We start from the raw sequence: 22,521 nt of genomic DNA, 5'->3' as shown, positions 1-22,521 counted from the left end.
CTATAGTGTTAGCTGCTGATGGCTGACAGTTTACCATTCTCCTGAGAGCTGCTGTCAGCAGGACTGTGCCTTCCCAGCTGGGAGGTTGCCTACCCCACCCCTAAGGGCGGACTGCAGTCAATACCTGATAATAGGGATATAAAAAGCCAATTCCCTTGCCACAATGGAGGACAACTCAGTCGTGACAACATGACTTTTGCTGCTGTAACAAATCATCACAAACATACTGGCTTATGACAACACAAATTTAGTATCTCACAGGTATAGAGGTAAGAAGTTCAACACGGGTCTCACTGTGCTAAAATCAAGGTATTGGCAAAGCTGTGTTCCTTTTAGGCAACAACAGGGGAAAAGCAGTTTTCTTGCCTTTTACAACTCAAGGGGCAACCAGGATTCCTTTGTTCATGACCTCTTCCTCCATCTTCAAAGCCACAACATAGCATCTGTCTGATCATTCTTCCACAGTCACACCTCTTTCTCTTTTCTTATGCCTCCTTCTTCCTTTTTTAAGGGCTCGTGATTCTGAACTCACCAGGCTACTCTACTTAAGATTGGTTAATTGGTGACTTTAATTCCATCGCAACTTTCACTCTTCTTTGCAATATAACCTAATATATTCATAGGTTCAGGGGATTAGGATATGACCATCTTCGGGGAGCCATTATTCTGCCAGCTAGAGTGCCCTTCATACTCCAGAGGTATTTGCAGGATCAAGCTAAAGCTAGATTCCAGGTGAACCCACATAAAGGGGCCTACAGAAAGTTGTGCCCTTCGACAATCAACAAGATTTGTTATAATAATATGTAAAACTTTATACGAACTTAACAAATTGTTCCTACAAGGTTGTAAAAAGGAAAGTGTTATAGAACTAAATCCATATCTATCAATACAATAGGAAATCCAAGTCAGGTCATTTATCAAATGACTTTCTTAGACTTCTTAGAAAGTCTAAGAAACATGGTTGTAGTTAATACCAACAGAAACAAGCAATATAGTTGACACTCCTCTGGAGGAAAGCCACTAAGTTGAAGAGAGGTGTAGAACTGTTCTTTTACTAGAGGCCTTATTTTAGTCAAACACTGTATGACTTCTTGAACTATGAGCATTACTCTGACAAAAACAACTTAAAAATAAATTCAGTAAATGAAGCAGAAAACTTCAAAAGAAAAAGGCCCCTAAAATGGCAATAATGTATTAATTTTTTAATTCCTATTCCTGGTTCTAAAAAAATAACCTTCACTAACTATAAATTAACATGTACTCACTGTAAAGACTTTAGACAACATAAAAATGTTGAAAATACATGAAAATCCTTATATACCAACCTCTCAGAGATAGTCTCTATGAACTTCTGTATGCATACTTATACTCACCTGTACAATTTTTTAAAATATTTCAGCTATGTTTGGTTGACAGATTTTTTTTTAAGATTTTATTTATTTATCTTTAGAGGGGAAGGCGAGAGGGAGAGAAACATCAACGTATGGTTGCCTTTTGTGCGTCCCCTGCTGGGAGTTGGCCTGCAGGGAACCGGCCTGCAACCCAGGCATGTGCCCTGACTGGGAATCGAACCGAGATCCTCTGGTTCGCAGGCCCGCGCTCAATCCACTGAGCTACACCAGCCAGGGCTTCACCTGTACAATTTTTCAAAAGTGGGATCACACTGCTCATAAACTGATTTTATCACTAACATGTGGATCTTTCTAGATCAATTTATATAGTTCTACATTGCTCTTAATAATTGTATAGAATTCTATCATTTGAATGTGTCATTAAAAGTAAATAGCAATTTACCCTGACTAGTGTGGCTCAGTGGATTGAGTGCCAACCTGTGAACCAAAAGGTCACAAGTTGAATTCCCAGTCAGGGCACATGCCTGGGTTGCAGGTCAGGTCCCCAGTAGGGGGCATGTGCGAGGAAGCCAATAGATGTATCTCTCACACACTAATGTTTCTCTCCCTCTTTCTCCCTCCCTTTCCTTTTCTCTAAAAGTAAATAAATAAAATCTTTAAAAACAAAAGTAATAGTAGTACTCATTTCAGCAGCACATATACTGGGATTGGAGCAATACAGAGATTAGCATGACCCCTGCACAAGGATGACATGCAAATTCATGAAGCATTCCATATTTTCAAAGTAATAGTAATTTAACACAAATCAGAAGGCCAGAGGTATCAGGTGAAAAGTATACTTATTTTCTTCAGCTTTAGTTACAGGGAATTAGCTGATATAAGGACAGAAAAAGTATAATATTTAAAGTAATAATGGAATCTACTAGAAAAACTACAAATATATTAGCAATTAAAAAAGGGAGAAAACATTGAATATGCACAAAATTCCTTACCTTTCAGAGCAGACATTCAATATACAGTGTCCAAACTTGCACAATAAATGTAATATAAGCATAAATATATTAAATATATATAAAAAGAACTATTAATAGTAGTTGTCTCATAAAAGGGGACAGGAGTGTGCATTTATATCTTACCATCATCAAATATGTACCTATTATAAAAACATACTACTAAAAATGTAACTGAAAATAGGTAATTATAAAATAGTATAAAACTATGACTTAATTTTTATGCAAAATGCACATAAGATTATACACACACAGGTAGAAAAGACTCCAAAGGCTATGTACCAAAACATGAACAGTAATTATAAGTACATCTATTGTAAACATTCTATATATTCTTTATACTGATATATTTTTCTATAATAAATATATTTCATTCATATTATATTTAAAATAAAAAACATTAAAAATCATCTCTTCTTGTGAGGGAGGTTGGAAAGGGATATAAGAATAAAAAATAGAAATCAGTCAAAATGTTCTTATAATATCTGCCCAAGCCTAGACCACAAAATACCTATATTCCATATATTTTTTTATTGTTCAAGTACAGTTATCTCCATTTTCACCCCACCATGCCCCCCACACCCCATCTGTGTCTCCCACCCTTGAACCCACCCCCTTGGGCTTTGTCCATGTGTCCTTTACACATGTTCCTTGATGGCTCTTTCCCTATTTTCCCCCTTTATTCCCTCCCCTCTCCTTTCTTGTTACTGTCAGTTTGTTCTTTATTTCAATGACTCTGGTTGTATTTTGCTTGCTTGTTTGTTTTGTTGATTGGGTTCCACTTACAGGTGAGATGATGGTATTTGTTTTACCACCTGGCTTATTTCACTTAGCATAATGCTCTCCAGTTTCATCTGTGCTGTCGCAAAGGACAGGAGCTCCTTTCCTTCTGCTGCATAGTACTAAGTGTTGGAGAGGTTGTGGAAAAAAGGGAACCCTAGTGCACTGTTGGTGGGCATGCAGACTGGTACAGCCACTGTGGAAAACAGTATGGAATTTCCTCAGAATACTAAAAATGAAACTACCTTTTGACCTGCCAATTCCACTGCTGGGATTATACCCTAAGAATCCTGAAACACCAATCCAAAAGAACCTATGCACAATTTACAATAGTCAAGTGCTGGAAGCAAGCTAAGTGCCCATCAGTAAATGAGTGGATCAAAAAACTGTGGTAATTACACCATATACTCAAGTTCTAATAAATCTTGCAAACAGCCTTTATGTCCTCAAACACAAAACTCTCCATTTTAGACAAAGGCAGGTTATAGGTTTTCCATTCTAACCAAGCCCCATCAAGTCCTTTCTGATAGAGCCTCTGAATCACTGGACTGCTACACAGAGGTTTCCTATTAGTTGACACCAACTCTATCTAACACAGCAATATGCTTTCCACATGCTCCTTCACTTATTTACATTAGCTGAATACCTACTGTGAGCAAAGCATTACACAGCATGCGTCACAACTTAGAGATTGATAAACACATTCATCTGCCTCAAGTAGGGAAATGGTGCAGACATGAGGCAGAAAAAAGGGCACTAACAGAGATAAGAGAGTATGGAGAGAACTAACATTTCTGCATTTCATAAAAATATTTTTAAACAAATCAACACATACTTGGAAATGTGTGTAAAAAGTATCATCCTTTTCAGTTTTCATTCATGTTTGGACTCTGAAAGTACTTTTCCCTCCTACTCATTTGCTACTAAAGCATATGCCAATAATATAGGTTTTCCTATATTATTATACAACTTTTCATATAGAAATATTTTAGGGCAAACATTTTTGTGACCCCTCCTTTCCTACTATATCATACACAAAATAGACACTATAAGTATTACCAAAATGAACACACTGAATCAGCTATTAGAACTCCCCCACAGTAGTCTACCCCACTGTTATCAGATGAAAGCATGACGCAGATGAGGTGCAGAGAAGTGTGGCCAAGATTCTGCCTAATGTAGAATACAGTATGGGGCAAAAGTAGGTTTACACTTGTTCATATGGAAAATGACACAATACCTAATAAATAATAATACAAAAAACCTCTGTTCTGCATACTCATAACTGTAAACCTAATTTGCTTTACTCTATATTGTACCCTTTTAATTCCATAAGCAATGAAAAACTTGACAAAGCATAAACAGAGGAAAGTTCTGAAAAGAAAAAAACAAGTATTTCTAAGCAACATCACTTCACATTAAGAAAGTCTGAGTTTTATTTAGCATTGTATCTGAGGCACTAATGAGAGTAAAGAACACAAAAATCAATCTCACATTCAATTTCAAGGAATCTTGTGATAATGAAAGCACACAGATTGTACTCAATTTCGAAAGTATTGAATGCGTTATTTTTACAATACACAAAATATGCTGTGGAGGACTTGCTACCAAAAGGAAATAGACTAAATATCTGCAGTCTTTCCAATCCGAAGACTCTAACACATGTTGTTTTGATGTTTTTCCCAATTCCAATCTAGAACTCTATGGACAAAACAATACAGAAAGCTTTTCTGGGCAAAAGAGCCTCAGAGGGAGTGTGATGTCAGCCCTGAGAATCAAGTCAAATGGTCTAGTGTTCAACCAACATGATGCCACCAAAACTTTGAAAGCCTTAACGCTTATATCTCAGCCTAGATCAAGGAGACAATTCTCTTTAAGTTACAATTTCTAATTATATTAGAAAATCATGGTTCTTCACAGTAAATTCATACTGTACTAGTAAGTATTTTAAGGTAATTTTTACCACTTTATGAAGAGGCCAAAATAATAATTAGAACTTTTAGAATCAAGAAAGGAGGTTCACTCAGTTAATAAAATAAAGCCGTGAACCAAATAAATGTACCCTCAAAATAATTATTTCTGTAAAGCTGCCAGGATAAATAAAAAATAATAAGTTTACAACAAGATATATTGTTATAACTACAGATATCAAAGAAAGAAATAAAGCTTTAAACATGTAATATTTCCTTAGAACACCCTACCCTAAAATTGTTTACTACAGTTATTATATAAGCAAAGTAAGAAACGCAGGGAAAAAAAACAACATAAAAATTGGTATTAAATCTGTTTAACATCTTTAATAATTGTACTATTTCTAAATCCTTCTACAAAAGAGCATTATAGTTCTTTAGTTTATTGCCAACATATCTTTAAAAAATAAGTCAGCCCTAATGTTGCAGCTATAATACAGTTTTGTTTATTGGCTCTATACTATAAAGCACAATGAAGAACATCTGATTTAAATAAATGGAAGCCATGTTCTGCTCAGGAATACTACTGTACATATACCATGTAGGTTGTTTTACAGCAGATACTAATTTGCCAACCTTCAGATGACAAAATGCTAAGTTGTGAATTTCATGTTGTTTAGCTAGTTGTTTCTTGTCACCTTAGACAGCCTGGTGGCATGTAATGTTGAGAGGCTGCCTTGTCACCACCACTGCTTTTCTCACAGGTCACTCTGTTGTGGTAGAACACTCATATCCTTAAGATGCAAGGCCTAGCAAAAAGCCTCCCACAAATCCGCTGGATATCACAATGTTCTGTTTGATAAATTCTGTTGCCTAAAACATAAAGTTTAAACAAACATACTCTTAATTATGGTACAAAATGGATGAATCTCAAAACCATTATGCTAAATGAAACAAAGACAAACTAGGACAAATGTATGATTCCACTTACCTGACTAGTCAAATTCACTGAGACAAACTAGAACAGACATTATCAAGGGCTGGGAAAGGGGTTAATTGTGGGAAGTACTGCTTAGTGGTTAGAGTCTGTTTGGGATGATGAAAAAGTTCTTGAAATGGACATGGTGGCACAAAACCATGAATGTACTTAATGCCAGAGACTTGTGCATTTAAAAACAGTTAAAATGATCCACTTTATGTTATGTATATTTTACCACAATAAGAAAAACAAATAAAGATGCAAATTTTCAAAAAATTCTCTTAATTACTGAATCCAGAGCTAAAGTAGTATTTTGAGATGTTTTCCTCAATTCAATTATACTCAGCAAAAATTCTTGTGCACCTACTAGGGCAGGTCCTAACCACCACACAAGATACTACCAGGGCTGTTCATTACAAACTGAAGGAGCTTATAGCCACCAGCCAGGCCTAGTAAGCTTCTTGGCTACTGAGATAATAGGTAAATTTCACAGATACTGAGTGCCTACTCTGTGCCAAACCCTGTTCTAGGTTTCCAAGCTATAGCTGAGCAATAATCTCACATGTAAAAAGAAATCTACCTACAGAGGAGGCATGAATGGTCCATTCATCAAGTTATTAACATAGATTATTTAATAAACTCCCACAGCATGCAGAATGATGTTTATTAACAATCCACTTAGTAAGAAAAAAAATGTACAGAATAAAAAAATACTACCTTGATAAAATATATATTTAACCCAAATAAAATCATGAAGCAATCAGACAAAGCCAAACTGTAGAATATTCTGCCTAGATGCTTCAAAAATGTCAGTGTCACGAAAGACTGAAAAAAAAAAACCCTCAGATGAAGAGACTGTTCAAACGTAAAGGAGACTTCATACACATGACTACCAAATGGAATACATAATTTTTAAGAAAAAAGTATAAAAGACAGTTTGTGGAAAATTTTTAATATAGACTGCATATTAGGAAATACTACTGTATTATTAAATTTGGAGAGAATAATAAGGGTAACTGCAGTTGTATAGAATATCCATACCCTTAGGAGATCATGTGCTAAAGTCTTTAAGAGTGAAAAGTCATGATGTCTTAAATAATTAGGCAAAAATAAAAAGTATAAATCTCTCTCTCTCCCCCTCTCACACACATACACACAGAGAGAGAGAGATAAAGTAAATGTTGCAAAACAATTTGGTGAATAGATGAAGGATATATGGCTAATCACTGTATTTGTCTTTTAATTTTTCAACTAGTTTGAAAATTTTTCAAAATAAAAACTTAGGGGAAGTAAAAGGATAGAACAAAAACAAGGAAAAGGGAGCATTCAATTCTAAAACAAGTACAAGAAGAAAATAAACAAAATATCCAGAAAAACACTAATAAAACTAATATATTAATAAAATGTACATTTTCAAACTATTTCACCTCAAGAAAAACTTAGGCAATTTTACTTTTTGTATATCCAGTCTACACATGTACACATTTGTAAAAGCAGTGTAAAATTCTGGAAAAATGTTATCAACTTTTACATGTACATTAAAATAGGTGGGAGATGGGCAGAGGAAACTATGTTAACTACTAAAAAAAATAACAGTTGAGTTAAATGGTAGCTTGATCCCAAATTTTACTTAACACTCTACACATAACAAAAAACACCAACTTTTTAAAAAACAAGATAATCCCTAGTTACATTTTCTACCAATCAAGACCCATTAAAAATTAAAAGGGAGGCAAAAATGTACATTGTTTTACCTCTTCAATTATGTTGTTGATTTCAGGTGCTGCCTTATTTGCTCGTTTCTTAATCTGTCTTTTCGCTTTGTTTACACCTTTTTCAACTTTCTTCCAGTCAATCTGCACATAGCCACTGTGACTAGCAATCTACAAAAGTGTGATAAAAATGGTTAATTCTAAAATAACCAGGTTGCTAATGAATCTATTATCCAGGAATATATGAACATTCAGATTTCAAGAAATGTATGAAACTTAGAGGTAAGAAACCATAATTTATTCATTAATTTATTCATTTAACAGATACTGAGTGCCTGCTCTGTGCCAAGCACTTTTCTAGGCACCCAAGCTACAGCTAAGAACAAGAGAGATATAAGTCTTCACCACCAGAGTGCTTCAGGTCTATTGCACAAAATAGATATTAAATACGCACAATTACCTAGAAACGATGAACACTATGTTAAGAAAAGTACAGTATATGATGGGAAAGGATTCCAAAAATTATATTTAACTATACTATAGATCTATCATACCTTTTGGAATGTGGGTATTAGCGAATAAAGACAGACTATTAAAATTATACAGCTAATAAAAAAGCAACTTTCAATTAAATAGATGTTTAATTATAAAGGATAAAACCAATCAGTTATTAGGTCACTAAAGAAATCTAAAGTAGATTGAGGGGACTTCCAGCCAAGATGGAGGTGTAAGTGCAAACACTTTAACTCCTCACACAACCAAATTTTAGGACAACAAAGATTTAGAAACAAAACACAACCAGAACAGACAGAAAACTGAACTGTACCGAAGTCTGACAACAACGAACCATTCATACAGACCGTAAGAGGGGAGGAGTTGGTGGCCAGTGCAGAGGGGTTCCAGCAGGAAGAGGCAGTGGTTAGCAGACCTGGGTACGGGCGAGCAAACCCAGGGAGGGGTGCAAGGCAGCTGGCTGACCAGGGACACACATTCACACGCACATAAACCAGGCAAAAAACGGGCAGTGAGACAAACTTAGAAGGCCCCAGTGCTGGAAAATAAAGCCTAAAAGCACCAATTGAAAAAACTTTCTGGGGTTAAGGTGCCAGGAGAGGCTCCCAGCCTCACAGTAGAGTTCGCTGGAGAGACCCATAGGGTCCTAAAATGTGCACAAGCCCACCTACCCAGGGAAACAGTACCAGAAGGATCTAATTTGCTTGTGGGAAGTGGCAGAGGGGATCAAAATCCGAGAGATCAAAACAAATGCCATTGCTCCCTCTCTGACCCTGCCCCCAGTCACAACCCAGCTGTGTTGCCCCGCCCTGGTGAACACACCTCAGGCTCCACCCCTCATACCTAAAGGGCACAACCAGACCCAAAAATTATGGCTCAATCAGAAGAACAACTCAAAGCCCTAGAGCCAATACTTCTAAGCAACCATGAGATAGCCAACCTATCAGATGCATAGTTCAAAACACTGGTCATCAGGATGCTTGCAGAACTGGTTGATTTTAGTCACAAATTAGATGAAAAAATGAAGGCTAAACTAAGTGAAATCAAGAAAAATGCACAGGGAACCAATAGTGATGAAAAGAAAGCTGGGACTCAAATCAATGGAGTGGACCAGAAGGAAGAAAGAAACAACCAAACAGAAAAGAATGAAGAAACAAGAATTCAAAATAATGAGGAGAGGCTTAGGAACCACCAAGACACCTTTAAACGTTCCAACATCCTAATTACAGGGGTACCAAAGAGGGAAGAGGAAGACCAACAAGAGGAAAACTTATTTGAACAAATAATAAAGGAGAACTTCCCCAACCTGGCAAATGAAATAGACTTCCATGAAGTCCAGGAAGCTTAGAGTCCCAAAGAACGTGGACTCAAGGAGGGACACACCAAAGCACATCATCATTACATTAGCCAAGATTAAAATGAAGAACATTCTGGAAGCAACAAGAGATAAGGGGACAGACACCTACAAAGGAGTGCCCATCAGACTGTCAGCGGCTTTCTCAAAAGAGACCTTCCAGGCAAGAAGGGGCTGGAAAGAAGTATTCCAAGTCATGAAATCCAAAGACCTACAGCCAAGATTGCTCTACCCAGCAAAGCTTTCATTTAGAATGGAAGGGCAGGTAAAGTGCTTCCCAGATAAGGTCAAGTTCAAGGAGCTCATCATCACCAAGCCCTTATTAGATGAAATGTTACAGGGACTTATCTAAGAAAAAGAAGATAAAAATATGAACAGTGAAAGGACAGCAAACTCACAGTTATTAACAACCACACCTAAAACAAAAGCAAACTAAGAGGACAGCTAGATCAGGAGCGGAACCATAGAAATGGAGATCAGATGGAGGGTTTAGCAACAGGGGAGTGGGAGGAGGAGAAGGGGGGAGAAGGTACAGAGAATAAGAAGCATAGACGGTGAGGAGAAAATAGGGCGAGGGCAAGAGTAGTGTCGGAAATGTAGAAGCTAAAGAACTTATGACACATGGACATGAACTAAAGGGGGAAATGTGGGTGAGAGAGGGTGTGCAGGGTGGAGAGGAATAAAGGGGGGAATGGGACAACTGTAATGGCATAATCAACAAAATATTTTTTTAAAAAAGAAATCTAAAGTGGCCTGATAGAGGCTTCTCACTAAATCTGACTCCACTTAAATTAAGAATTCTTTCTGGTAAATGCTTTTTAAAGTGGAATACAAAAAAAAAATGCTCTACAGAAGCTTTACACCATAAATCCTTTTAATAAAACTATAGCTAAATGTCTATTAACCACACGCACACACACACACACAAAAACCTCTCATATGGAGCTACTGAGACTCTGGAAAATCTCAACAAGTCTAATAGTGTGTAAGCCAGTACAGTAAGTTAGTCCCTCCAAATAAGAAAATCAAAATATATCTGATTTTATGTAAACAGGTTGGTAATCTCAGGTTCAATCTTCACTCTGAATGACTACACAGAAGAATTTACTTATCTGTATTTCTTCCTGTATTTATTCACCTTCTATTACTCACTTCAAACTCCAACTTTACCAAAACAGTGCTCATCAAATCAAATGGCAAGTGAAAGCTTTTCCTGGCAGTAGTTGACATGGCGATCTGGATGGAGGTGATGATGAACCTTTGGGACTATCCCACAAGGGGAAACTCTAAACCCTGGTTAAAATACAAGGGCTCTAGAACTAACAAAAGCAAGCAGATTCTGAAGGGGAATTAAAACTTGTAGGAAGGGTAACTAACAAGGTGAGTTACCCATTTTTCTGGCTTTATCCTGACAGTTGCAGGGTGGTTAACACTTCAAAAGAAAATATGCCATCTTTCCAGCCTGAACAACCAGAGGACAGAGCCCAGAACAATAACAGCTGCCGAAGAGGAGAGAGCTAGAGAAGGGGAGTCCCAAATTCTGTATAAACTTTACCCAAGTCCTGAACCACACATCCAAGGAGCAAAAGTGACCATTCTGCTTGCAGGAGTGTCAAACTCATTTCACTGGGGGCCACACATCAGCCTCACGGTTACCTTCAAAGGGCCGAAATAATTTTAGGGTTGTATAAATGGAGTAACTACTCCATAACAGGTAAGGAGTTGAAAGTACATTTGGCCCTTTGAAGGCAATGGCAAGGCTGATGTGGCCCCCAGTGAAAATGAGCTTGACACCCCTGGCTTAAGGCTAAAAGAAATAAACTGGGACTTGAGCTGCTATCTGCAACAGGTAGCAATTTGAGTGTAACCAAGTTAACTACATGCTAAAATCAAATCAACACACCTCAGAGGCATAAAATAGAATTCAGAGTCTCCACAACATAACATTCCTAATGCCCAGGATAAAATCCAAAGTTATTTGGTATATGATAAAACAGAAAAATGTGGCCTAGTCTCAAAAGCAAATCAACAGATACCAACACTGAGTTGACCCAGACAGGAAATTACCAGGACTTTAAAGCAGCTATCATAACTATGCTCAATGAGGTAAAGGAAACTATGCTTATAATCAAAGGAAAAAACTCTCACCAGAGATAAAGAAAATATAAAAAGAATCAAATGGAAAAACCAGAAGTGGAAAATACAATATCTAAAATAAATTTACTGGGTAGACTTAATGGCAGAAGGTAGATTACAGGAAAGAGTCAGTGAACTTGAAGCTACATCACTAGAAATAATACATTCTAAATAAATGGATCAAAAAAATAAATGAACAAAGCCTCAGAAAGTTATTGAAAACCCCAACATGCACATAATCACAGTCATGTTCAGAAGGAGAGAAACAGGACCACGGGCCAAAATGGAGGCATAGGTAGACACACTGTCTCCTCACACAATCAGAAGAAGAACAACAACAATTTAAAAACAAAAAACCACCAGAACTGACAGAAAATTGAACTGTATGGAAGTCCAACAACCAAGGAGTTAAAGACACATTCATCCATACCAGTAGGAGGGGCAGAGATGGGCAGCAGGGGGGAGGGGACCTGCGGCAAGGCGGCACCTGGCAGACCCAGTGAGGCTGTGGGCTGTGGAGTAGGGCACGCAAGGTTGCAGCTGGCCAGCGAGGCAACAAATTGCAGACTGGGTGGCCCTACATTTGCACATAGATAAACCAGGAGAAACAACTGGGGAGCTGGAGGGACTGTGCAACCCAGGGCCCTAGCATGGGGAAATAAAGCCTCAAATCACTGATTGAAAACACCTGTGAGGGTTGAAGCAGCGGAAAAAACTCCCAGCCTCACAGGAGACTTCATTGGAGAGACCCACAGAGTCCTAGAATATACACAAACCCACCCACACAGGAATCAGCACCAGAAGGGCCCAATTTGCTTGTGGGAAGCAGGGGGAGTAACTGAAATTCAGCAGAGAACGGAGTAAGCACCACTATACCCTCTCAGACCCCTTCCCCACAATACAGCACAAGGCAGCAATGTGGGTTACCCTGCCCAGGTGAATATCTAAGGCTCCACCCCTCACTATGTGACAGGTGTGTCAAGACAAAAAAAAAATGGCCCAAACAAAAGAACAGATCAAAGCTCCAGAAAAAATACAACTAAGCAACGAAGAGATAGCCAACCTATCAGATGCACAGTTAAAAACACTGGTAACCAGGATGCTTACAGAATTGCTTGAATTGGGTCAAAAATTAGATGAAAAAATGAAGGCTACACTAAGTGAAATAAAGGAAAATGTATAGGAAATCAATAGTGATGGGAAGGAAACTGGGACTCAAATTAATGGTGTGGACCAGAACAAAGAAAGAAACATCCAACCAGAAAAGAATGAAGAAACAAGAATTCCGAAAAATGAGGAGAGGCTTAGGAACCTCCAGGACATCTTTAAACGTTCCAACATCCGAATTATAGGGGTACCAGAAGGAGGAAAGAAACAGCCACGAGTGGAAAACATATTTGAACAAATAATAAAGGAGAACTTCCCCAGTCTGGCAAAGGAAATAGACTTCCAGGAAATCCAGGAAGCTCAGAGAGTCCCGAAGAACTTGGACCCAAGGAAGCACACACCAAGGCACATCATAATTACATTCGCCAAGATTAAAATGAAGAGAATCCTAGAAGCAGCAAGAGATAAGGGGGACAGTCACTTACAAAGGAGTGCCCATCAGACTGTCAGCGGATTTCTCAAAAGAGACTTTCCAGGCAAGAAGGGGCTGGAAAGAAGTATTCCAAGTCATGAAATCCAAAGACCTACATCCAAGATTGCTCTATCCAGCAAAGCTTTCATTTAGAATGGAAGGGCAGAAAAAGCGCTTCTCAGATCAGGTCAAGTTCAAGGAGTTTATCATCACCAAGCCCTTATTATATGAAATGTTAACATGATTTATCTAAGAAAAAGAAGATAAAAAGTATGAACTGTAAAATGACAGGAAACTCACAATTATTAACAACCACATCTAAAACAAAAATGAAAGCAAAAAACTAGAACAGGAACAGAATCACAGAAATGGAGATCACATGGAGGGTTATCAACAAGGGAATGGGAGGGGTACAGAGGTACAGAGAATAAGTAGCATAGATGTTATGTAGAAAATAGATGGGGGAGGGTAAGAATAGTATAGAAAATGTGGAAGCCAAAGAACGTACATGTATGACCTATGGACATGAACTAAAGGGAAGGAATGTGGATGGGAGGGGGTGTGCATGGTGGAGGGGAGTGAAGGGGGGAGAATGGGACAACTATAATAGCATAATCAATGAAATATATTTTTAAAAAAGTAAACAGGAGGGAACAAATTATTTTTTAAAATAATGGCCAAAACCTTCCCAACATGGTTAAAGACATACATTTACAGATTCAAGAAGCTCTATGAACTCCACGTGATGATCTGACACAATAATGAAACAATACTTAGATGAGGTGTGGAGTGGGGGAAGCATGCAAGTGTAGAGATTGGGAGGTGGGACACACAGAGAAGTTAAATAAATGATAACTAAATTCTTATATTCCATAATGGGGAGCCAATAGGTAATATCCCAAACTGAAAGATCAAAAACAATTGTCATAAAGGACACATGGACAAAGTCAAAGTGGGATAGGATTGAGGGTGGGAGGTGGGGGTGGCTGGCGTTTGGGGAGTGGTGGTGGGGAAAATGGAGGCAACTGTACTTGAACATCAATTAAAAAAGGGACAAAATATCCAATAAAGTTGTTTAGGGAAAAAAGGGTAAATACTTTAAGAGTGAGCTAAGAGTTCAAAGTAGTTGCCTCACGGGGAGGGAAAATGGAAGGGTAGTGAGGAGGGCAGGCTACTACTCCAATCTGTAACAAGTCTTGTATGTGTATATGACCTTTTGAATCATGCGCATGTACAACTCTGAATAAATTGAAATGATTTACAAACCACTATCTATTTTAACATGGCAATGTGATAATACCTACCAAAAAACTTTTGAGTTACTAGAAAAGCTTTAAGTGCTAAGTAAACTAACATTTATATTTAAATATAAGTAAAGGTAACAAAAATATGGAAGTGGGCCTAAAGAATAAGAGGCAATTAGCCTAAAAGCCATTTATTACTCTTAATTCCTCCTTGTTACTTCTACTAAGTTTTCCATGTAAGTCCTATTTGTGGTAAAAATTGCTTTGATGTAGGCAAGTTCCATGTTCTTCTTCTAAGTGACTTCAGAGAATATGTGGACTAGGCCTGGAGAAGTAGAAGGTGGCAATGTGGACTTGAGTGGTTCATACCAAGTGGACTGAAATGGACTTCTGAAAAACTGATACACAAAGTGAATTGCAATGTGTAATTCCCTCTACTCTGTGAACATTTCAGGAAGCTCTGCTCAAGCCAGTAAACAGAAAAATGACTTTCCACTAGATAGAAATGACAACTGAGTTTTGGAATAGCTATAAAATTAGATCTCTTAATTCTTAATTTACATCAAAATCAAAATCAGCTTAAATAAAAGTATCTTCTGGCATATTCACTCAAAGTAAATTTAGATATTCACATTTTTTTACCTCTTACCACAAGTAAAAAGCAATTATTTCTAATAATGTCACCAAGAGGAAGCAAAATAATTTTTTAAAAGCTATGTAGTAAACAACTCAAAATCTGTACTTAACACATACAGATCCAATCCCTTTGTACTTCAGGCAACAACACTGGTTATTACATGACCAATGGCTTAGGTACTGAAGTAAGATTTTGGCTGCTGTGACCATCAATCATTTTTAAAATCTAGTATGACTAACAGTTCTCTGTACCTTTAAAATTGCTACTAACATTCATTTCCAGAGATTTTCACTTTTAGGATTTACTATATTTGATTTTCAGGGAATGGTATTTTTGAAAAACTATATGCCAAACAGACATGAACTCTAGATAATATCCTCATAAACATCCACTAATGGCAAGGCATTTTTGAATCTTAGGGGAACATGAACAAACTAAAATTTCAAATCTACCTCCCTCAAAAATAAGATTATGAATTTCTTAAACCCAGTTTTCCACTCTCTCTATATTATTATATTCCCTAGTTTAAAAAATAGATATTGCTAACAGTAATTTCCTCTGTAACGGAAAACTGATGGCTAGGAAATGGGAAGGAAGGAGACCTTTTAAAAATTGCATACTGTGTGAATTTTAATTATACCAAGTCTGTCCAGAAAGTATCCATCTATGCACTATGAAAAATAGACATTTATTTAAGAAGATACAAGAAACATTGCACATAGGACAATGACACCTCAGTCCCCTTCAAAATAGGCACCTTGGGACCTCACACAGTTCTCCCAATCACCAGCAGCTGCCCCATATTTTCCTGAATCTCATCGAGGGTCTGAAATCTCTTTCCTTTCAAAGGTGATTTTAGTTTTAGAAAAAGCCAGAAGTCACAGGGCACCAACTCTGAGCTGTAACAGGGTTGAGTCACCTGGGTGATTTGATGTTTCTGAAAAAAAAACTCTGCATGAGACGTGATGCATGATAGGGGCACACTGTCATGATGAGGCTGCCAATCACCAGTTGCCCATAGCTGCGGCCTTCTGAATCATCCAGATAGTTTCCACTGGAGGAATGTTCAAGCTTAACACAAAATGTGATGTAGATTCATTGCTCTACTTGCTCAGTTATTTTGAAGGTGGCAGCCACACAGTACACATGCTCACTCAATGGCATCTACCGCCCCTACTGACTAGTACAGTGAAGTTGTCATTGTTCACATGTGCACATTCCAGTCCATTCTCCTTGGCTGCCAGGTCACATAGATGTTGCGAAAACTGTTCTGTTATATTAACAATGGCTGGACTTTTCCCAGACAGACCTCTTATGTTTAAAATGGTCAGGATGAGTAGATTTATATTATTGATGAAATGTTTATTTTATTATGGAAATGGTTTAAGGGAAACTGGGTAAGTAATAAAAGAAATGAGGCACCATGAATTTTAATAGTTGTCATTTTAAAAATTGGGATCATACTGTATTTAAAAGACTTAGAAGTATGGGAATTGTTGTCTTTCGTGACAGATGCCAGCTTTCCATACTCATTTTAGTTTTTCCATAAACTGGGTACCTGAAAGAAAAATTCCATCTTCTATTAAAATGGATAGGAGTGAAATGGCCAAACCTGACTTTCTCAGTTCCTAAGCAGAGGCAAGTAAATAAAGCTCTGACATACCTGAAGGAGAAGAAAGCCACCACCTACTGCAGTCGCTGCAAGTTTTCCAACTTTCTGAAACAAAAATCCTGCACACCTTTAATGAAATAACAAAAAATGAGATTAATGATGTATTAAACTCTCTCCCTCTTCTACTTTTCACTGCTTTCCTAGTAAAACTTAATGTCTTTCCATTTCTTTTTATCACGCCCCTTACCTACTCAGAAACCCTCAATGTTTCTGTTCAGTTATATAAGCTAGTCAAAAAAGGCACAATCTAAATTGTCTGAGATATGCTTCAGGAATGGAGAGGAGGGGATTTTGTAGGAAAAAAAGATTGGCTACTGAAACTGAAGGCTGAGCATTCAGAGGTTCACTATACTCTTCCTTCTCTATTTGTAAAGATGAAATTCTGCATTAATAAAAGTGACTTGTTTTGTTTTTTAGTAGTCAAGATGTTCTACATACCCAGCTGACCCTCACTCCATCTAAAACTTCTGCTCCAACCCAATTAGTTTCCAAATAGGTCATCACCACTGCTCAAGCTATTAATCTCCCTTCTTCTAGGGGTTTCCACCTACCTCTGCCTATCTAAAGCATTTCTGCCCTTTTAAGGTCCAGTTGGAGTTCCACCTTCATGACTCCACTTCAGCCCACATTTCTGATGGCTTCCTTACTTATATCTATCTATCTACCTCTATATTCAATCTGTTTCATTTCATCTATCCATCAAGAATGTCAACCCATACACCTTCTATGATTTTCTCCTTCAGTGAGCTCATATTCTCTTTAGTATTCTAGGTCCATAGTGTGCAAAAGAATCTCAGATTGCTAATTCTAGTTTTATTTTATTTATTTATCTTTAGAGGGGAAGGAGAGAGGGAGAGAAACATCAATGGATGGTTGCCTTTCGTGTGTCCCCTGCTGGGAGTTGGCCTGCAGGGAACTGGCCTGCAACCCAGGCATGTGCTCTGACTGGGAATCGAACCGCGATCCTCTGGTTCGCAGGCCCGCGCTCAATCCACTGAGCTACAACCAGCCAGGGCCTTAATTCTAGTTTTCTGTACAGGGTTAAATAATGACCCCTCAAAATCTATGTCCTTCCCAGAACCTCAGAAGGTGACCTTATTTGGAAGGTTACTGCAGATGAAATTAGTTGTGATGAGGTCATACTGGAGCAGGGAGGGCCCTAAACCTAACATGACTTAAGCCACTATGTCACAGAGACACACAGAGGGAAGATGGCCATGTACTGAGAGTGGCAGAGACTGGAGTAAGTCTATAAACCAAGGGATGCCAGAGATTGCTGGCAACCACCAAAAGCTAGGTGAGAAGCATCAAACAGATTCTGACTCTGAGCCTCCAAGAAGAAACCAACCTTTCCAATACCTTTCAGATTTCTACCCTCCAGATCTGTAAGAGAACTTCTCTTTTCAAAAGCCACCTAGTTGTGCTACTTTGCTAAAACAGCCCTAGGAAACTAATATGCTCTCATAAATGAAAAATTTACATTTCCAACTGTATCATGAGCTTCTCTGTCACCCAGAACCACATACAGACATAACGTTTTATTATACTTCACTTTATCTGTGCTTCACAGATGTTGCACTTTTTATAAATTTAAGGCAAGGCCCTCTACAAGCAAAAATATTATGACTCTCTTTATTGTGGTGATCTGGAACCAAACCTGCAATATCTCTGAAGTATGCCTATACTGAAAAAATCCCAAAGCAAACATCATCTTTCCAACCAAACCAACTGTTGCCAAGGTCCCAATCTGTTAGTGGTAGCACCATTCTCTAGGTTCGCCACCTCATGTTCATCCCAGACCCTGCCTTCTTCATTACCTTCGAAGTCCAATTGATTGCCTCAAAACATTATTTGACTATCTTCTTTCCACTCTCAAAGCATCATTATCTTGTTTCCAGACCATGCTAAGTAATCTTCCAGACTTTCTAAATCTTCACTCCTCCCATCTATCCTAGCGACCACCCATCCAGACATTAGTTTGAATTTCTTATTATGATAAAAAAGTATAGTTACTTGTACTTCAATATAATCTCAGCCTCCAGTCATATCCTGAATTGGTCTGAATTGTTAACTAGCTAGGTTATGCCTATTAACCATTCTTCCTTAATGTACATCACAATAGTACATCTATTTTATACCTTAAAAAAATTTGCAAAAATTTACCACTGAATCTAAAGTCATTGCAGCAAACCACATGTGTAGTATTAGTCCTATTACACAGTTCTGGATCAACACCTGGCTTTTACCCAAGCGTATGTATTACTATACAAACCACGTCCCTCAGTAGGGAAGTCAGCAGCAAAGGCTCAGAAAAGGGAAAGGAGGATGCTGGCCCCTTCTAGGTCTCGACAATATCCCAGGAAGCACGCTCTACAAGCATGTGCATCCTTTGCCTGATGGCATGAAGCACTAAAATGAACCTACTAATTTCCCCCGCTCTATCTCTAGGCTTTCCAAACAAATTTCTACCAATTATGGAGCTTCTCAAGAGTTTAACCTATGGGTGGAAAATGGGGACAACTGTAATTGAACAACAATAAAAAAAATTTTTTTAAAGAGCTTAACCTACAAGGAAAAAAATACACAATGATTTAATTCTATTGCTCAATTATTTTTTTAGTTTTTCTTCAGATGGGGCTTTAAACCCTAACTTATTATTAACCAATCATCCATGCCACAAAACTATGACCAAACTGTATTTTTAGGCATAAGACCAAACCCTGAATTATGGGGTCCAAGTTACAACCAGCCTGCAGAGAATCATCTGAATAACTAGAGCCCTGACAACGCATCTCTTCTAATTACAGTTTTTTTTCATAAGCAGTATGAATAAGTACATATCATGAATAAATACTGTACCTAAGCATCACAGAACCTACACAATGAGTGTGACTACCATAAAATGATATTCCTAAAAAGATGTTATTTATTTATTTTTAGAGAGAGGAGAACAGAGGAAGAAACAAAGGGAGAAAAACATCAATGTGCAAGAGAAGCATCGATTGGTTCTCTCTCGCATGCCCCTAACAGGGGATTGGCCTCCAACCCAGGCATGCACCCTGACTGGGAATCCACCCAGCAATCTTTCAGTCTGAAGGCCAGTGCTCAATCCACAGAGCCACATCAGCCAGGCTATCATAAAATAACATTTACAAAAAGGCATAGGAGTACAACATTGTTCCAAGGTACATGTAAATACAAATTCAAAAAATAATTTTACTTATCAAATTTAAATATTTAAATTAATGTAAGATGAATTTAACTTAGAATCTACAAAAAAATGATTATTCACAAGTTAAGCACCCACACTAACTTCAACAATTCTCTGTGGTCATGAACATTTTCAAAATAAAGGGCCAAACTTGTTTCTAACCCTTGCTATTTGGCTAATCTTTAATTCTAGTAACAGGATTAGATCTATAGCAGCAACTATGTAATCATGTGGTAGGAAATGTTAACTGGTTAAGGTTAATGCTTATTAACCGCTTAATAGACTCCACAATATTTTTAGAATAAACAATCAGCCCTTTAACTCCAACAAAGAATGTTCCACAACTCTTCAAAGAAGTATAATCCAAACTAGCCCACAAAAATCAACAGAATAATCTGTATCATAACCGATCACTTTTACTGAGAATTTTACACTGCTCTGCACAGGTCACCATCCTGGAGACCAGTTCTACTGTGGGAATTCTTTTTTCCAGTTATTAGCACTCAACATGTAAAAATCATTTATGTGTAGTTAACTCATCTATTTCTCCCTCTTTACTATCATCAAATCAGATCTATTGTATCTGCTGAATTTGAGAAGGGGGAAAATATATAAAGAATCAAAGGAAGGATGAGGAGGGAACAGTAGAACAGTGATGGGCACAGGGGAATATCATCAAAACCCAACAGTAATGATTACACTAATCATCGGGATTTACAACGTAAAGCCACTAAGTGAGCACTGTAAGTATAGCACACGGGAAAGGGCAGCATTCAGGCTCCCAATAAAATGTAATGAAAAAGATGTTCTCACCAGCCAGTCACCCCACCCATTACAATCTGGGTGGCTACTGAGTATTTTTCTACCATAGGTCCAGAACTGTGGCCAAAAACACGATTCCACCAGTGGTGTCTTCTTGCATACTCAGTTAAATCCAACACTTCGTAAGAGTCATCATCACTTTCATACTCTTCAAAATACAAAATAGGAAAAATAAATTTAGAGTCAACCAAAAATTAGAATGCCCTATACAATTTTTATCTGTTACAACTCACGGTTTTTGGGGGGACTACAGTTTAAACCACAAAGATGGAAACTAACAGTCTGTTACCTCGAAATCCCTGAGACTCAGGGCCTCAACAGTAAAGAGCCTAGCATCTCATTTCCAAAGACCCAGAACCGGCCTGGGGACCCAAGCCAGAACCAGATCAGAGTTGCACAGCAGCTGAGGGGTCGCCCACTGCGCCCCGACCCGGGCCCCGAAATCTCAGTAAGATCAGATCAGAGTTACGTACACAGCAGTGGGGATGTCCGCAACCCCCAAATCTCAAAGGGTCAGGTCAAAGTTACATAACAGTGAGGAGTCACCTCCTCAAATCTCAGTAGGGTTAGCTCAGTTTCACAGCATAAAGGGTCACCCCAAAATCTCAGTAGGGTTAGGGCCAGAGCAAGGTCCACTTTCTTCAGCGGGAGAAAGAGGGAGTCCTCCTCTGACAGAAATGTTCAGGGGCCCGGCAAGAAGAAATTGCTTCTGAGTCAAGACTGAAAAACACGTTTGAAGATGGAAATGAAAGGCCGCAGGTGGGATGTTTTGGGGGTGGGGGTCGCTCTTCGCCTGCGTTCCGCCAGAAGGGGAGGGAGAGTCCAGTTCGGACAAGAGTCCTGTTCAAAGCTGCTGCCTCAAGAAAAAATGAGGGGGAGCCCCAGGAGCCCTGGGACAGAGAAAGGAAGAGGCGCCCCGGAACAAGGTCGAGAATTGTGAGCCGCGTATCAAATACTACTTCGGGCCCTAGCCGCTCACCTTGGGGAGGGGGGTTCCGGGTCGCCATGATACCGCCGGCGGCCTGTATTGAAGGTGGTCGCCGACCACCCTCCTCTCCCCACTACTTTAAGAGCCGCTCTAGGCCCAGATGGAAGTCTGTGATCTCTTTTTTCTTCCTCCTTCTCCTCCTCCAAGCGCGTTATCCTGTCCCCACCCCCTCCTCTCAGCGCAGGGCCTTTAGCGCAATGCTGGGGGTTGGGGAACAGGAGGTAGGCTAACAGCCCCGCTAGGGCCTGTGGGAGTTGTAGTCCGTTACCCTTGCAACCCTGGCTTCCACCCCAAACACCGTAGGATTTCCATACCTAATTGTAATTTTTGTTTTAAATAGCCTCATGGCTGAAGGGAAGGGGTTCGTCACTTGGTGGTATAAAGCAAAAACCAGCTTGGCATTTTGAACAGTGTAGCAGAATTCAAGCCCTTAAGAAAAAGGGTTTTCAAAAAGAAATAAGAGCAACCCTGTTTCAAACCATACTGTTCTAAGAAGGCAAGGGCTCACCAACGAGTGGAAAATTTTTCTAACGCTCTACTGCTGAAAATTGGAACCTTTTTATCCCCTCTCTCTCCACACGTTTCCTACCAGTAACCCAAGGGAGGTAGAGAAATGCCTGAG

The 22,521-nt window shown here is 38.6% G+C and overlaps 1 protein-coding gene and 1 non-coding gene across 2 annotated transcripts; one reads left to right on the top strand and one right to left on the bottom strand.

Moving 5' to 3' along the window:
* Nucleotides 1-2,029: 2,029 nt before the first annotated feature.
* LOC119000659 (U6 spliceosomal RNA) lies at nucleotides 2,030-2,133 on the top strand. The gene has a single exon (XR_005069368.1). It is a non-coding gene; the product is annotated as a U6 spliceosomal RNA (small nuclear RNA).
* Nucleotides 2,134-4,554: 2,421 nt separating this feature from the next.
* Nucleotides 4,555-22,094, bottom strand: FUNDC1 (FUN14 domain containing 1). The gene is made up of 5 exons (XM_037065731.1): nucleotides 21,891-22,094; nucleotides 20,903-21,059; nucleotides 16,870-16,945; nucleotides 7,786-7,914; nucleotides 4,555-5,925 (listed from the first exon to the last, which is right to left on the bottom strand). Exons 1-5 carry the CDS (start codon nucleotides 21,916-21,918, stop codon nucleotides 5,848-5,850), a joined length of 468 nt encoding a protein of 155 aa, XP_036921626.1. The 5' UTR covers nucleotides 21,919-22,094; the 3' UTR covers nucleotides 4,555-5,847.
* Nucleotides 22,095-22,521: the final 427 nt, after the last annotated feature.

Source organism: Sturnira hondurensis, unplaced genomic scaffold (assembly GCF_014824575.4).
Source record: "Sturnira hondurensis isolate 20B ecotype Veracruz unplaced genomic scaffold, ASM1482457v3 Scaffold0016098, whole genome shotgun sequence".
Taxonomy (NCBI): domain Eukaryota; kingdom Metazoa; phylum Chordata; class Mammalia; order Chiroptera; family Phyllostomidae; genus Sturnira; species Sturnira hondurensis.
The sequence above is the reverse complement of the archived record's forward strand: the minus strand, read 5'-3'. Positions and strand labels throughout refer to the sequence as shown.

Bases quoted from the DNA above. Each gene is read 5' to 3' on its own strand.
- FUNDC1 (XM_037065731.1), bottom strand. From the start codon at position 21,918: ATGGCGACCCGGAACCCCCCTCCCCAAG. The intron at 16,946-20,902 runs GTGAGAACATCT...ATTTCATTAAAG, and splicing joins ATGGGTGGGGTGACTGGCTG to GTGTGCAGGATTTTTGTTTC. The intron at 5,926-7,785 runs GTAAAACAATGT...TTTATGTTTTAG, and splicing joins TCAACAACATAATTGAAGAG to GCAACAGAATTTATCAAACA.